General features: G+C 38.7%; 1 protein-coding gene across 8 annotated transcripts in view; it reads left to right on the top strand.

Moving 5' to 3' along the window:
* CCDC141 (coiled-coil domain containing 141) overlaps positions 1-16,471 on the top strand; it is a 225,572-nt gene that overhangs the window by 93,367 nt on the left and 115,734 nt on the right. For 7 of the 8 annotated variants that reach the window (XR_015148410.1, XM_086360959.1, XM_086360952.1 and 4 more), the window contains exon 6: positions 9,363-9,479. The exons of the other annotated variant lie outside the window; for it this stretch is intronic. Coding sequence is in view for 6 of the 7 variants with exons in the window: in XM_086360959.1 (XP_086217085.1) it covers positions 9,363-9,479 (117 nt within the window). In the remaining variant the exon portion in view is untranslated. The remainder of the gene's footprint in view (positions 1-9,362; positions 9,480-16,471) is intronic. 8 annotated transcript variants of the gene reach the window in all.

Raw genomic sequence — 16,471 nt, 5'->3', positions numbered from 1 at the left:
TGGAGTGGGTTGCTATTTCCTTCTCTAATGCATGCATGCATGCTAAGTCGCCTCAGTCGTGTCCGACTCTGTGTGACCCTGTGGACAGCAGCCCTCCAGCCTCCTCCATCCACAGGATTCTCCAGGCAAGAACACTAGAGTGGGCTGCCATTTCCTTCTCCAACAGATGTGTGCACATACATGCATATTCTCCTTTAAATGATACTACCTTCTAACCAGGATTTAGAGCTTGAATGGTTGACCAGCTTAAATTAATATGAACTAACAAAAAATTGCCTAGCTTAGTGGATACAACACAGTGAGGGTTTAAAAAAATCTTTGAATTTAGCTTAATTTTTAAAATTAAGTATAATTAATTTACAATGTTGTGTTAGTTTCAAGTGTACAGCAAGTGATTCAGTTTTATATATATGTGTATGTATGTGTGTGTATATCTATATACATTCTTTTTCATTCTTTTCCATCATGTGTGTATGCTCAGTCATTCAGTTGTGTCTGACTCTTTGTGACCCCCCATGGACTGTAGACCTCCAGGCTTCTCTGTCCATGGAATTTTCCAGGCAAGAATACTGGAATGGGTTGCCATTTCCAGTTAATGGGTTACTCCATGGGATCTTCCCAACCCAGGGATTAAATCTGCATCTCTTGTATCTCCTTCATTGGCAGTCAGATTCTTCACCACTGTGCCACCTGGGAAGCCCTTTCCATTATAGATTGTTAAAAGATATTAAATGTATTCCCCTGTGCTAAATAAGTTTTTAAAAATCTTTGAATTTAGCTTAATTTTTTAAATTGAAGTATAGTTAATTTACAATGTTGTGTTAGTTTCAAGTGTACAGCAAGTGATTCAGTTTTATATATATGTGTGTTTATGTATGTGTGTGTACATATAATGGAAAGGGAAGCCCTTTCCATTATAGATTGTTAAAAGATATTAAATGTATTCCCCTGTGCTAAACAGGTAGGTCCTTGTTTACCTATTTCATATACAGTAGTGTGTATACGTTAATCCTGAACTCCTAATTTATCCACTCCCCTACAGTGAAGATAGCGTTTTGTCATTGGGTGACATAAGACCAAAATAAGGGTTGAATTAACTTATTAATGGATTCTGGTATCTGATAGTTTGGTCCAGTGACAGATATCCGTGAGTTTCCAAATCCTCATAGATTAAAATTTATCACAGAATTTCCTTTTTAGCACATAAACTATTTCTAGAATTCACTCTAAGTTATGCAAAATATCTTAGTATTTGTAGGAAAAGCATGTGATTTTGAAAGCAATAGAACCCCCTCCTTATTAAAATGCATGTTCCCACCATTACTTTCAATGGCATTGCCTGTCAAATGTAGTAACAGAGGGGCTCTGGTACAGATGGTGTGGATAGCAATCCCAAATTTCACATTTACTTATGATATGACTTTGGGCAAGTTACTCAATCTCTGTGCCTCAGTTTCCTTTTCTATAAATTGGGAATAATAACAATATCTATTTATAAATTTGTTACAGAAATAAACAAGATTATATATGTAAAAATTCTTGGAGCACCACTTGATATATGTCAGTGCTCAATAAATGTCCACATGTTCAGCATATCACTACATCTTTTGATGATTACTTTCTGAGCTTTACTGGATAATCACCAAATTAGCTAGATCCCATACCAGTTTTCTAAATCATTCAATAATCTCAGCTTTCTAAAATTATGTGGAGGGGGAATAAATGCCATTTCATGGCTTAGTATCCAGACTATTTTATTCGAAAGCTCAACTTTGTTTGTAAAATTAGGTTAAAAATCAATTTTCCTCTCCCTTTCTCCACCCTTTCACAATTTCTTTAGCTCATTTATACCTGTTGTAATTGATTACATTTTCATTAAACTTAGTTTTTCTCCTCAATATTCCGTTCAGTTGGACTGATGGCTTCACAGCATTTTAATTAGACACCATTACTTAAGGTTGGTAAGAGGATTGGGTGACATGCACTGCAACTGAATTACCTTCTCACCCATGGTAAGACTGCCGACATAGCTGTTTCCTGTGTATGCTGCCTAGAAAAAGCTCCGCACGGCTCCCACTGCATGCCTCTTTCCATTGTATATCCAGGTTAGCGGCCGCTCCTTAAGCTGTGTGCCTGTATCTTTCCAGCACCCTGAGCCCTTTTTTCCCCTACCTCTGGCGCCGGAAACTGTTGGCTTTCCTTTTCTCAACACCACTGCCTCCCCATACCATACAGGGAGTAGAACTCAGTCTCCTCCATCCTCATGTACATGGTTCCCAGAGATGAACAAAGAAGCCCGGTTAATAGTAGTGCTTTTCATAGGGTGACTCATAAGCAAATAAACTAAACAGCACACATTAAAAGGATAAAACACACTTTAAAATGTAATAGTTGTTTATCTGTTTGTATGATAGTTTCTGATTCTCACTTTTTCCCGACAACCCAGTGTTTCGGCCAGAGCTTCAGTGTGAACTCCATCAGGCGCATGACCTAGGATCTGGGATGATAAAATGAAAATGTCAAACTTTGGTCTCACTCCCAAGTAGACCTGTATGTTTTTCTCCCTTCTCTCTCTTTCTCTCTCTCTCTCTTTCTCTTTCTCATATGCACATATACTGCAAATGCCTCCAGATCATTTAGGGTGGAAAGTAAATTGTACTGGGAAAATCACACCCTAGATATCTTAAGCAGAGATGCACATTACTCGGACACTGGGCTGGGTCTCTGTTTCCTTTCTTGAAAAAAAGACTTTCTTCTGCTGCTGGTAGGATTCTTCTTAATGGCTCAGAGTTAATGCTAGAAATAGAATTTAGGTCCAGAAACTACCACTGTATTGATTTTATTTGTTGGATTAAATAGTTTCCACTGTTTAAGTAGTTGGAAGTTAAGAAACTGCCTAAACACAAACAAGAGTTGAGGGCAATCTTGGGAAAAGAAGAAGTCCTTAATGTCATTTTTCTTGAAATATAGATGTGACAAGAGAAGTGATACATTAACATAAGTCAAAATAATCAGAAGACAGATATGTTAGCACAAGTCAGAATAATTAAATACATAAAATTATGATTCCAGACAGGGAGATAGATTATCTGCAAAGCTGTTGAAGTAACAGAAATTTTGCCTCAAGACAAGCAATGTATTTTAGCTTTCCTACTGCCCATCAATAGAGAATACTGGGATTTGATAATTTGTTGAGGAGATGCTAATGCCTTCCAGTTGACTTCAGTAATTCACGGAGGGCTTCCAAGTTCCACATAAGAAGATTGTGAGCTTTGTGCTCCTAGAATCTGAGATGAAGTCCAAATAATAACAAGCCAATAATTAGATCAGTCCGAGAATACATCTCAAGCCACATTTTGGGCAGGAAATTCTTTCTTTCCCTGCTTCTGAGCCCTCAAATGCAAACATCAAAGACAAAAATTTCATGCCATTTCCTTTTTCAGGGGGTCCTCCTGACCTAGAGATCGAATCCAGGTCTCTCGCATTGCAGCTGGATTCTTTACCATTTAAGCCACAAGGCAACCCCCCTCTAATATGTATTATCTCCTAATGGAGCTAATGGATATTTGAAGTCTGGTTATTGCCTAGCTATATACAGAGCACATTTGATGAGATTGCCTAATACAAAATAATAGCAACTGGTTTCCCTACTGTAAAAAAGGAAAAGCTTGTGGAAGCTAAAATGGTTGTTATAATACTAGCATGTCTTCAGGATCAAACCAGACATTAGAACTGTCACCTGTGGCCATCAACTATAATTGAAACCACCTTTTATTTTGATAATTGAAAGACTATCAGAACATCTTGAGTTGAAGAAGATACATAACTGATGCCTTTCCCCTCCTTTATCCGTTTTTTTGTTTCTATTAGCTTGTTGTTTGACAAAAACTGTTCTGCATGTGGAAAAGAGAATGAAAGGACTTTGTAGAGATTTTCATCTTCCCTTAAGCATTTCTGTTAAGATGTTTGAATTGCTTATTGCTAGCTTGGCTCCTCCAGCATAGTTTTAAACAGAGATCAAAAAAATAAGATCTGACTTCGGATTGTAGAACCAAGTGCAGAAAAAGAGACCAGGAAAGTTTATGGTCATGTGATGCCTAGCTTTGAGTGTAGCAAAAGTTCACCTTCTTGCCACCTGAGTCGTTTGTCCTTGACAGAGCATTTTTCTATTGCTTTTGTTCCCATTGTTTCAGTCCTGACTTTGGGGTGTGCTGTTGGGAATGGGGATTCTCAGTTTATCCTCATCGGGCTCTTCCTCTGAGGCAGTGCTTCTGGCAGGCCTGGCCCACATGTCCGTTCTCTCTAATGCGGCGTTTCCATTGAGGCCCCGTGATTATTCACAGGACTTACTTCCATATTAGAATTAAACTCTGTAACTATAGTGTTGCGTTTTGGTTTTCTCTTAAGAACATTCATAAACATAGCCTAATAAGAACCATTCCCTCTTCTCTGGACTTCTTCGGTTCTCCAGACAGATGTGGTGGAAGGGAGCTCTCTGACCACAGCCCTTCTGCCTCACGCTGTGGGACTCTCCTCTCGTTGCCTGCGTGACCTTGAATGACTTGCTTATCCTATTTATCTATTGAAAAAGCAACTGTCTCCTTTGTAGGAGGTGTAAAGATTGCTCGAGAAAATCTGAGACCTGCCTGGAGTAATACCTGACCCTGATCTAGGAAGGCCCTGTTCACTCTCTTTCCTCATTCTTATCTCCCAGCAGGGGTCAAGGTGAGACTGGGTTATTCAATATTGCAAAAACTAGCCTGTCCTTGCCCAAAGCTGATAAGTTCAGTAGTGTTCTCTTCTAAACTCCCCACTCATTCTGGTACATTCCTGCCTCAGTCCTGCTTAACGCATCTTCAGTTCCCCAGACTGAAATGCTTACATCTCATCTAATCAAATAAAAAAAGTTGGGAAGAACCCATCTGTTACGTTACCTCTGCTTTCCTCAAAGCTGTTGTCTGAGCCCCGCTTTCCTTAGCCAATAAACTTCTTCAAAAGAGACATTAGTTTTACTGCCTCACCCCTACTCAGTGACCCATTCATGTTTACCAACCAGTATCTCATCCCACTGTTCTCTTGATTCTGCTATTTTAAATTGTCTGTAATACTTAGTCCTTAGATCTACATTTAACAGATTAAGGATATTCTGAATATCCTTAAATTATAGAAGCATCCAATAAGAAATACAATATAAGCCATAAATGTGATTTTTTCATTCTCTTAGCTACATTGAAAAGTGAAAAAAGGTAAAAAGCCATGTAAAAATGGGCTTCTCAGGTGACACAATGATAAAGCATCCATCTGCGATGCAGGAGACACAGGAGACATAGATTCGATCCCTGGGTCAGGAAGATCCCCTGGAGGAGGGCGTGGCACCTCACACCAGTATTCTTGCCTGGAGAATCCCACGGACAGAGGAGCCTGGCAGGCTACAGTTGATAGGGTCACAAAGAGTTGGACACAACTGAAGTGACTGAGCATGCACACACACACACACATAAAAAAGTGAAAAGCAAGAACACATTTTGTTTAATCCAACATATCTAAAATAGTAGTTCAGCATTGAATCAATATTAACATTCTTAACAATATATTTTCATTATTTTTTATACTAACTATATGAAATCATTTGTGCATTTTATACTTAGAGCATATCCCAATTTGAGTTTGTCACATTCCAAGTACTCAATAGCCATGTGTGGTTAGTAGCTGCTTGTTTAGGACAATGCAGGTCTGTACCATTTGACTGAGTTTTCCTGGTATCTCTATTTAACTTCCAAGGCACCCCTTGGTTTTTACTGAACATCCCTGATTACTCTTGCTGTGCATCTTTGTTGATGTCCCTTCCTCTTCACTCTGTCTTCCTTCACCCTCTGGTAGGTGTTTCTTTCCAATCCCCACCTCCCCTCTGCAAAAAAATCTACCCCACTCCTTCTCCACCTTAGTTCTACATCCTCTGAGCACTGAGTACTTAGAATCTCATGTCAGACAGGTGAGATGACCACAAACACATCACTTAGATCAATCCAAAAGGTAAGAACCGGGAAGAGAAAGGAATGATATTCTCATTTTCCCCCTTAGTCCATCATCACCCAGAATCAATGCCCGGTACACACTCTGAATTTTTGTTCTTTCTTTCTTTCCACATGTTTCCAGCTCTCAACTCCTGTTTTTTATCCTTTTGCAGGGCCCATGTTCAAAGAATGTCCTGATGCATCATTTAGTGTCCTTATCACTCAGGCTTTGGGATAACTGCTGATATAATCTAATGCTTATAGAAAGTGTTCTTGGAGTATCTATGTAGCTGTCTGCAGTCGCTACGCACAGGATACAGTGACTGATTTACATTATGGTTGACATGCTGTTGGTTATTTGGGGTGTCTTGCTTTTACATCAGAAAGACTCAGTCTATTCTGTGTGTATCTCACAGCACATAAAGTAAATCTGGTCTAAGATGCTGCTCATGTGTTTGACTGCCTCATGATGAGATTTAACACCCCCATGATGAACCATTTTCTTCTGAGTGTTATGCCACTTCGTTTTCAAGTTTCTTCCCAGGGTGCATTTGGGTAGTAAAAATGTATAGCCCTAGAGACTTGGTATGCTTTGTTAGGCAGGTGTATGACCAGGATATATGGAATACCACTGTAGGTCTTGAACTACATTCTCTTATAGGAAATTTGTATGGGCATGCCCAAAGGAGTAGTATCCTTTGGACGTTAAAATAGTATTTGCCAAATCTAGGGGATGATGTCAGAAGATACCTTAAAAAATCAAAATAACTGACTCCTTCCTGGCATTCATCACTGTTGACATGTGTTAGATGACAAATCTTTGACTCACAAAATCGAACAGGATTATCTGAGGGATCAGACTTCTCACCTGTTTTTAGAGATTAGTGAGCACCTGTTTGTCCCCATGTTTTCTTCACTCAGATTCTGTATTAACTTTCCCTATTAAAGCATTCTTGAGATTTCTGAGTTCCTACTACTTTAGATAAAAATAGATGAAGCTCACTCCTGGCACTTAATAAAATAAAGGATTTCTGAAAGTTAGTTATATTCATGAGCCATTTTTCTTTGATAAAACCCTTAAATCATCCCTTTTTTTGTTTTTATGCAGGCCTATAGCATCTTTTGTGAGATTTTTAATGCAATTTAATAAATTAATGTACAAATTTGGTAGCTCTTGATAAAATACTCTCCAAGGGTTCTAATATGCATGCAATACATATCATTTAGGTCTAATTTCTGGGCTGCCAGAAAGACAAACCACCTTCAGAGAGTTATAAACACATAAACACAGTACTTTAGATGTGGGCACTGGCTAATGGCTGTATTATGCACAGAGTACCAAATATTCTGAAGAGAATGAGGCCGACTTCACATGGAAACTGCTTCAGGGTCACTATCAGTCTTTTCTTTGCACTGACACTAGCCTAAAATGCTGGTTAACAAAGGTTTCCAATTAGCAGAAAGCTGGAGAAACCTTCTTGCTGCCCACTTGACTGCTTATTCCATGCTGGAAAATGCTAAGTCTTGGTCTATATACTTGGTCTAGATCTATACCAAGTATAGATCTAGCTGTGTGATGTTATCAGCCCTGTAACAGTAATGGAGGGTATTATCCTAAGTAATCCCTAACTTGACTTCTCTGTAGTGTGTGTATGTGGGTGGGGGGGCGGATATATGTTTATTGTATGGACCTTCAGGACTTCAGGACTAACCTAGCTTTCTCCCTGGCCACATTCCTCCATGTTATAAAAATACAGAGAAATCCTGAGGCTGCTGCAGCCAAGATAAAGTAGGCTGGAGAAAGACACAGAGTATATTCTGGACAATGCCCACCACTTTGAGTGGGCTGCTGGGATTCATTTCGCAAATGTGAAGTAATTTCCCTTGATGACCAAAGACTTTCTGTTACCTGAAGATAACAACAGGGCACAGTGGAAAGAGCATGGACTTTGGAATAATAAAGGTTTGGGGACAAATCCTAGCTCTGCCATTTACTATTGGCCCTGGATAAGTTGCTTAACCTCTGTTTATGTCGGCAAGGTCAATATAGTATCATACTTGTTATAGAGCTGTTGAGAGAAAGAGATGATGCCCAGAAAACAACTAGCAAACTGTCTAGCACGTTGTGGGTTCTTAGGAGTAAGTAGCTATGATGGGATGATAAGAATAATGCTGTATAAGATTTGAGAGTAAAAATCCAACTCTCCTTTAATTGGGACAAGGAATCTGTATCCCGGGGCCACATGTTATTGATCTCAGTTCAGTTCAGTCACTCAGTCCTGTCCAACTCTTTGCGACTGAGCACACCAGGCTTCCCTGTACTTCACCAACTCCCAGAGCTTGCTCAAACTCATGTCTATAGAGTCAGTGATGCCATCCAACCATCTCATCCTGTGTCATCCCCTTCTCTTGCCTTCAGTCTTTCCCATCATCTTTTACATCTTTTACAGTGAATCAGTTCTTCACACCAGGTGGCCAAAGTATTGAAGCTTCCGCCTCAGCATCAGTCCTTCCAATGAATATTCAGGACTGATTTCCTTTAGGATTGACTGGTTTATATTGCCTATCCCTTGTCCAGCACATCTTCCCGACCCAGGAATCGAACTTGGGTTTCCTGCATTGCAGGTGGATTCTTTACCAACTGAGCTATCAGGGAATTTTTTTTAAATCAGTCTCATGTCAACTTATATGATCATTCTTAAAAAAATGCAGCTTGTTTTATGTCTTTTATTATTTGTTGTTTTAATGCTGTGTAAGGTGCGTATTGTAAATCAAGTCTAAATGATTATAAGTTATGTCTTTAGCTATTTATAAGGTCTGTGGAATTTTAGTAGCTTCTCCATTCATTTTTTTGGATATAGATATTCAGGAGTTGTAGCAAACTAAGTATTTGTACATTGTCTTCTAATAGTAGAAATATAATTCTACAAATGCTATTTCATATCTTCACTTAACAATGTAACTGTACTCAGATTGATCATCTTATACAGAAAAGATTTATATTCTAAAATAATGCGTGGTTTATAGACTGTGTGGGATCTCTTTTGGTTCTTGTTTGTTAGGAGATTTTGAATTTGAATTATTTTCTTCAAGCTATGTGATCCAGTGAAATATGTTGTTTTTATAATTTAGGGGTATTATTTTGTTTTTTCTCTTAAGCATGTAGAGACTGAAATGAAGAAAAATGAAATGAAAAGATTGAAATGAAGAAAAAACCTGATCATATTAATGAAACACATGAGTTTATATTTAAAAAGTTGAAGTAGTTTAAGTTTTAAAAACATGGAGAATTTTGATTCATTTATTCTAATATCTGAATTTGACCTCTCTTTGTTGCTTCTTACCCAGGTCACATGTTGGTTTCAGAAAACTATAAGAGATTTAGAGGAACAAGGTCTAGGTACATCTCTTTCAGACAATGAGGAGCTTATTCGTAAGCACGAGGAACTGATAATAAAAGCAAAGGTAAGAGACTCATTAAAAAAAATAACTGAAAACTCCATGGATTTCTCTTGAATACACTTCTATAAGTAATATAGTGGAGTAGTAAAAACTGGTTTTGTATAGTTTGCTTGCTGTTTGCTTTTGTTTTTTCCTTAACTTGTTTCATGTTCTTAGTTTTGCAAAAAGTAATTGCTAACAGTCAGGCAACCACTTGGAGGTGCTTAGATGTGTAAAATGGAACCATCAAGTGTTGAGAGCAGGAGGAGCAGAACAACCTCTATCAGTGTTCCTCTCGCCATTGAGTCTTGTTGTTTGGAAATTGACTTATTTGTACATGTGAGAGTCTGTAAAGATTTTCTAAGTTTTCTGGTGCTCCATTTTGATTTTTTAAAAAAACCTGTTCTAGGTAAGCACAATCTGCTGCTTCCTCTCCCACCACCCTTCCAAACCCATCCTCCCAAACATGTAAAAATGTATTGCTTTGACATTGTTATGTTCAACCATTGCCTAGTAGGGTTGGCCCATTGTATTCCAGAGCTTCATGACTTAGCTGTACCTACAACTATCAACTACCCAAGATATTAATAACAGAAAGTTCTCTAAATCTCGATTCTGATTAAAGTATTCATTGTTTTCACTCTACTACAAATGGACTTTCAGAATATAAGCTCCTTGTTTCAGACAAGTTGACTACTTCTTTTCAGGGTCCTGAGCCACTCAGGAGCCAGTTATAGATCTCATACAGAAGCTGAGTATTACTCCATATACTCAGTAAGTAGTTTTGGGGCCAAACTGGTTTTGAACTGAGACAGAGAAACCTCTTTTTCTAAAGCATCCTTGCAAATAAAGTTATTTTCTAAAAAAAAAAAAAATGTTTTCTGAGAATTGCTGTTTTATTACTTCCTACAGAGTATTCCATATGTTGTAAGATTTTCCTTCAACTATGGGCTGGCCTTTGGAACCCCTGATCTCAATGGCATCTTTAAAGACTTTTAAACATTGAATATCTATTTAGAGATGAAAGCTCACACATAACTTGTTGATAAAAATTGATGACAGTGGTCATCAATTTGTGACACTAGATAATCCAATGGCAAGATAACTGGTTATTCAAGACAGCAGAGGTCCCTGTGTCAAGTGGGTTGAAAAAGACCCCGTCAATGTAGATGCAGAGGAGGGAATGACACTGTCCCAGGGTGACCCAGGATGGCCTTTCAGAGGAAGGGATTTGAGCAGATGAATGGAGTAACGATGGTTGGTTAGGCGAGCGTGATCATTCCTCAATTAGGTAGAATAAGGGAAAACAATGATAGACCAATTTATCTGTGATGAGAGTTAAAGGTCTGGGCAATGTTCAGTCCAGAGACGGTAGACCCAGGGCAACTGTTTCAGAGGCCATCCTTACCCACGGCCATTCCCTAGAGAAGACATGCTAACAGGGCATGGTCTTTACAGAGAAGTAAACTTTGCTGGATGAAAAATAGAAGAGTATTCTGAGGCCACAGAAGGTGGTCCTAGATAACCTTAAAACCCCTTTTAAGTTTTAGTTTTATAAAAGAGACAGGATTTAAATTACAGTAACTATTATGCTTATTAAATTTAAAGTAACATGAAAAACACGTTTTCAGAGATGGTTGAAATGATGGACTAGACTGGAAAAACGGCCACATTTCTTAAACGTGGAGATAGCATCTTCGTCATCTTGGTATTCCCAGCACCTAGGATAGTGTCTGGCATTTAAAAAGGGTGTCTGATTCATGTCTGCTTTTTAAACCCTCTTTCCAGAAGAAAGAAACATCCTTTTAGTGCATTTCTGTGATTTGCTAGTGACTTTAAGTAGTGGCTTAGCCTCCTTTTACCTACCTAGCCATCCTTATCTTTATGTATTTATTTTTAAGTGTTTGGTCCTCAGCATAGAGTTACACAAACTCTGATTCATCCTAGATCTCAGGGTTGGCTTCTTGGTTTATTTTATTATTTTCCCTTAATCTTTATCTTCCTCACATCCCCATTCTCATAGGCATCTACTCTAACAGTCTATGTCTTTAGACATATTCCCATTCTTAAAATATATACAGAGTTACATGTTTTCAATCTCCATGAATTGTATTAAGGCATAGATTTCTTGTGTTTCTTTCCACAACACTGGTTGCGTCTCACTTACATAATTCTTTGTGATCTTCACTAGGGTGATTGCTAGATGCAGCGTAACTTTCGAAAGTCCTGGAACATAGATACTGGTGTCTTAATTCTACCCTTCATGATGTTGGTTGCCTTCCATTTCTTTATTCCTTACAATGCTTGACCTTCTAGTCCACTGACTCTTCTACTGAACTCCTCGCTGGTCAGCTCTTCTGCTGACTTCTTCACTTCAGCTGTTAGGTTTTTCATGACCAATCCCTCACACAGATTCTGTGTCATAATTTTTCTTTTTCCTGCTTCATCTATCTAATATCCTTCTTTATATCCTAACATGTGCTTTGTTCATATATTAAATTTTTGGTCTGTCTGGTGCATTACTTCTTGGTTCTCATACGTAGGTATTTCCGTGTGTAGTTTGTACATCAGGTGTTATTTTCTCCTGTGGGTTAATATTCCCTTGGGATATCAGCAGCTTCACCTGGTAAGGCGTGGGAGGTGTGAAGGCCAGTGCTCCAGCTTGTCCTTTTCTGGGTGAATTGGCTTCAGGGTACAAGGAGATGCCTCTGAGAGCTTGTTGTTAGTGTTAGGGCTCTACCGTTTCTGGTTTGCTCCTTTACCCCAGACACACACAAAGGAGGGGACGCCTAGGAGGACCTCCCACTGATTGGACGCTGAACCCTGCTTTGTTCCAAAGACCCATTTCCCATATTCTTCCCAGCTTACCTGATGGAGAGTTGAAGAGGGCACACCAAGAAAGAGTCAGGTTGCTTCTCTTTTATATATTAGCTGTCCACCTGTCAGAGTCCAGTCCTTTCCTGTTGATCTTCTCTGGTTGGTACTGGGTTGGGGCTCTGATTTTCTTTCCTGAAAAGGTACTTTGACAAACAATGACCAGGCAGGTGGGGAGAGAAAGCATCACACCGAGAAAGTTGTCCCCTAGCATATCTCCTGGCTAAGGCATCTGACCTTACTCTACTCCAGAAAGCCATGTGGCCCTGACACTGAGAACTAACCCCTCAAGGAAGGTTCTTCTCTATAAACTTTACCTCTGCTATGTCAGCCTTTGCAGGAAGGAAAAGCTACATAATTTGTAGGGTCCAGTTTAAAATGGAAATATGGAAGCTTTTCTCAAAAAGTTACTGAGATTTCAATACAGTAGCAGCAGAGTATTAAACCAAGCATGGGGCCTTATAAACAAATGTTGCTGTGTGGCACAGGACACTTACCCATGATGCTGGTCCTGTTTACAACGTTCAGATTTTTGAAAGGACCTAGAGACCTTTGCTTGGAGAAGGCAATGGCACCCCACTCCAGTACTCTTGCCTGGAGAATCCCAGGGATGGGGGAGCCTGGTGGGCTGCCGTCTCTGGGGTCGCACAGAGTCGGACACGACTGAAGCGACTTAGCAGCAGCAGCAGCAGAGACCTTTGCTGGTCAAACATTTTCCTTAGCCATCTTTACTAACTCTTCCTACCTGTGCTAGCGTGTTTTCTAAAAATAAAGATTAGTTTACTATATTGGGTTGCATTTACATAGGAAAAAACAAGTCTGAATTCCTGCTGTCACTCACTATGCTGTCTTGGGTATACTTGACCTCTCTCAGCCTCACCTTCCCCACCTGAAAGGAAGAGCCATGAATAATTCAATTAGAAGATATTTGTGAAGGTGCCCCCATTTTAGTTGTGCTTCCAGAAATGTTTCCTCTCCCATCCATGGTGTAAACATCCAAAAAATTTATATCTGTGGTTTTTAACAATGACATTCCTCATTGTTGGAGGAAGAATCCAATTTTTTATGTCCTTACACAGTTAAGTGGAATATTACACTTGGATTTTCTTTTTTTTGAGTGGGGGTATAAGGATAAGAAGGGGGAGTGTTTCTTTCAAAGGAGATTTAACATAGACATAAGGCCTCAAGCTGTGGATTCATTAATGAACCACATATAGATAATCTGGTAACACAGAGGAAGGTAGGTTTTTCTGTTCTGACAGCTAAGTCGGACAGCAGTGAGTTGTTCTGTATTGCTTGTTAGTCTACTCAGTATTTTCCTTTTAAATAAACATTCAAAATCCCTCTCTCATTGCTTACTGGAATGCATTCAAATACAAAATATAACAACTTCAAATCTTTTAATAAACTTTATTTATACTGTATGGAAAGAAATGAACTAAAAAAATTTTAATACAACTTTTAACTGTGAGTAATTTTAACTATGAGTATTAAATTATACTTTCTTTAAACATGAAAAATATTTTCCTTTTACGTATGGAACAGGTTAAGAAATAGCAGGTATGGATGATTATAAACCACCCTTTGGTTAAGCACCTTAAATACGCTTAGATTTTATCCTGTATCAGTTTGGTGCCTCAAGGCTTGAATTCAAAGTCTGGAGCTCAGAGTTGTTTTTAGGGGGTATTAAAATAATATATTAAGAAACACTTCGTTATTGTCTCCTTTGAGAAGACATAAACATTCCTTCTTCTGTACATCAGAAATAATGTTTATCCAAGAACTGCCTTCAGCAACCAACATTTGCTTCTGTTGGGAGGAAAGCTTTTCCAGTTTGGGTCCAGTGTTTAGGGCCCTGCAAATTAGCTGAAAATAGACAGATTAACAGGAGTAAAGACAAGATTTATTTTTACATAGTGTACATGGGAGGTTCCAGTAACGGAAAACTCATGAAATAGCCCAAAGTAAAGTTTTACAAAGATCAATTTTTCAAAAGAAAAGTTTTTAGGGCTTCAGTGGGAGAATATGGAAGATTTTATTTGGCTTCTTGATGGTAGATGAGCAGTCTGTCTTCTTCCTGGCTAGGGGTATCCCGAGGGAGGGTTTGTGGCAGCTGAACTCATACTTCCTGAGCACAGTGTCAGTCTTCTTTTAATCATAAAACTGCCTGGGAAGGGGTCGTTGGAAGCTGTATAGGAGGTTTCACTTAAGTTTAGGTGATACTTATTTCTGCGGCTGCTAAGTGTTTAGCTATCTTCAATTTAAAGTCATTTTCATACCACCATGGTGGACTATAAATCCCCAAATTTTATAGTGTCCACTCTTACTTCAGTTCAGGCCCTTTGCAGTTGGTACACATTAGAATTACTTTACACAAGGGCTTTGAAAAAATACTGGCATCTGGATCTCATGCCTGGAGATTTTATGTAGTTTGTTTGGGGGATCAGGATTTTTAAAAATTCACTACCAATCTTAAGATAATGATGTTTTTATCAAAAATGAAATCCAGATTTCCTGCTCCTTCTAAAAAAATGGAAAACCTGGTAATGCCAAGTTCATCTTTTCACATAGACATAGCAACTCTTGGCTGGAGCCCAGCAATAGCTATTTCCTTTAGAAAGGAATGTGTGCTTCAGTTTGCCTTAGTCCCCACCATTCCTCATTGCCCTCCTCTCCTGCATTTGCTTCAGTTGTTTACATCATATACCTTCCCTTGTAAGCATTTGTGTTCGAGACCAGATGAGCAATGAGATACAATGTAAGTGGAGTAGTAGCTTAAACCAATTTGCATTTTAGATTACCTTGGAAAAAATCTGAATGATAAGAATGGAAGGAAGTGATGCTGAAGGCAAAAAGGTCTCAGGAAACAACTGAAGTTTGAATGAGAGTAACTGTAGGTGGGATATAATATCTTTTGAGAGAGAAGTTATGAATGACAATTTTAAAGGCTTAAAGGAGACCACGTGAAGCCTTATTTAGGGTGTGGTTACTAGGCAGCAGCATCTGGAAATCATTAGATGTGCAAAGTCTCAAGTTTAAGACACTGACTTAGAGAATTTTTCCATATATTTCATGTATGTTCATATTCTCATTAATTTTCATGTATGCATACTCAGTTGCTAAGTCATGTCTGTCTGTGACCTCATGGATGGTAGCCCACCAGATTCCTCTGTACATGGGATTATCCTAGCAAGAATACTGGAGCAGGTTGATATTTCCTTCCCCAGAGAACCTTCCTGACCCAGGGACCAAACCTGAATCTCCTTCATTGGCAGTCAGTTTCTTTACCACTGAGCCACCAGGAAACCCTTAATTTTCATAGGTGAGTATATATTATTGATAAAGTCCTTGATTACCAAATAGTCTTTGAAGTTTATAAGGGAAACAAACTGAAAATGGTATAAAGAAACATCATCTTCAATGTTTTAATATAGTAGAATTCACATTTCTCAACTTTAAGATTAAAACTGTCTTCCAGGATTCATCATCTAATCCGATTTTCCAAGTCATTGAAAATATTTTCCAGCTGTTGCTGAGTGATTTCATAAATTGGATTTGTGATCTTGGCCTCAATCAAGTTCCTTCAAATAATATTATTTGGAGATTTAAAAAAATATCAGTGCTTAGGTTCCACAGAAAGTTTATTAAGAGGAAAAAGTCAAGCTTAAAGCTACAAAATACTTATAACTATGAGATAAGGAAATAAAGCAGAGTCTCTTGCAAACTTATTTGAATAATTTAAACACATAATTGTCATCAATAGAACCACCTCAAGAATGTGGCTCCTTAAAACTATGTTTACTGTTTTATTTTTCTGACTACATAATACACTCTTATTTTGGAAAAATTAGAAATACCTAAAACCAGTCCATCCTAAAGGAGATCAGTCCTGGGTGTTCATTGGAAGGACTGAGGTTGAAACTGAAATTCCAATACTTTGGCCACCTGATGCAAAGTGCTGACTCATTGGAATAGACCCTGATGCTGGGAAAGATTGAGGGCAGGAGGAGAAGGGGACGACAGAGGATGAGATGGTTGGATGGCATCACTGACTCAACGGACATGGGTTTGGGTGGACTCTGGGAGTTGGTGATGGACAGGGAGGCCTGGCATGCTGCAGTTCATGGGGTAGCAAAGAGTCG

This window comes from Bos grunniens, chromosome 2 (assembly GCF_055505025.1).
Source record: "Bos grunniens cultivar Pamir isolate PY7600 chromosome 2, Bosgru_T2T1.0, whole genome shotgun sequence".
In the NCBI taxonomy this organism is placed as follows: domain Eukaryota; kingdom Metazoa; phylum Chordata; class Mammalia; order Artiodactyla; family Bovidae; genus Bos; species Bos grunniens.
This window is presented reverse-complemented; position numbering and strand designations above follow the sequence as displayed.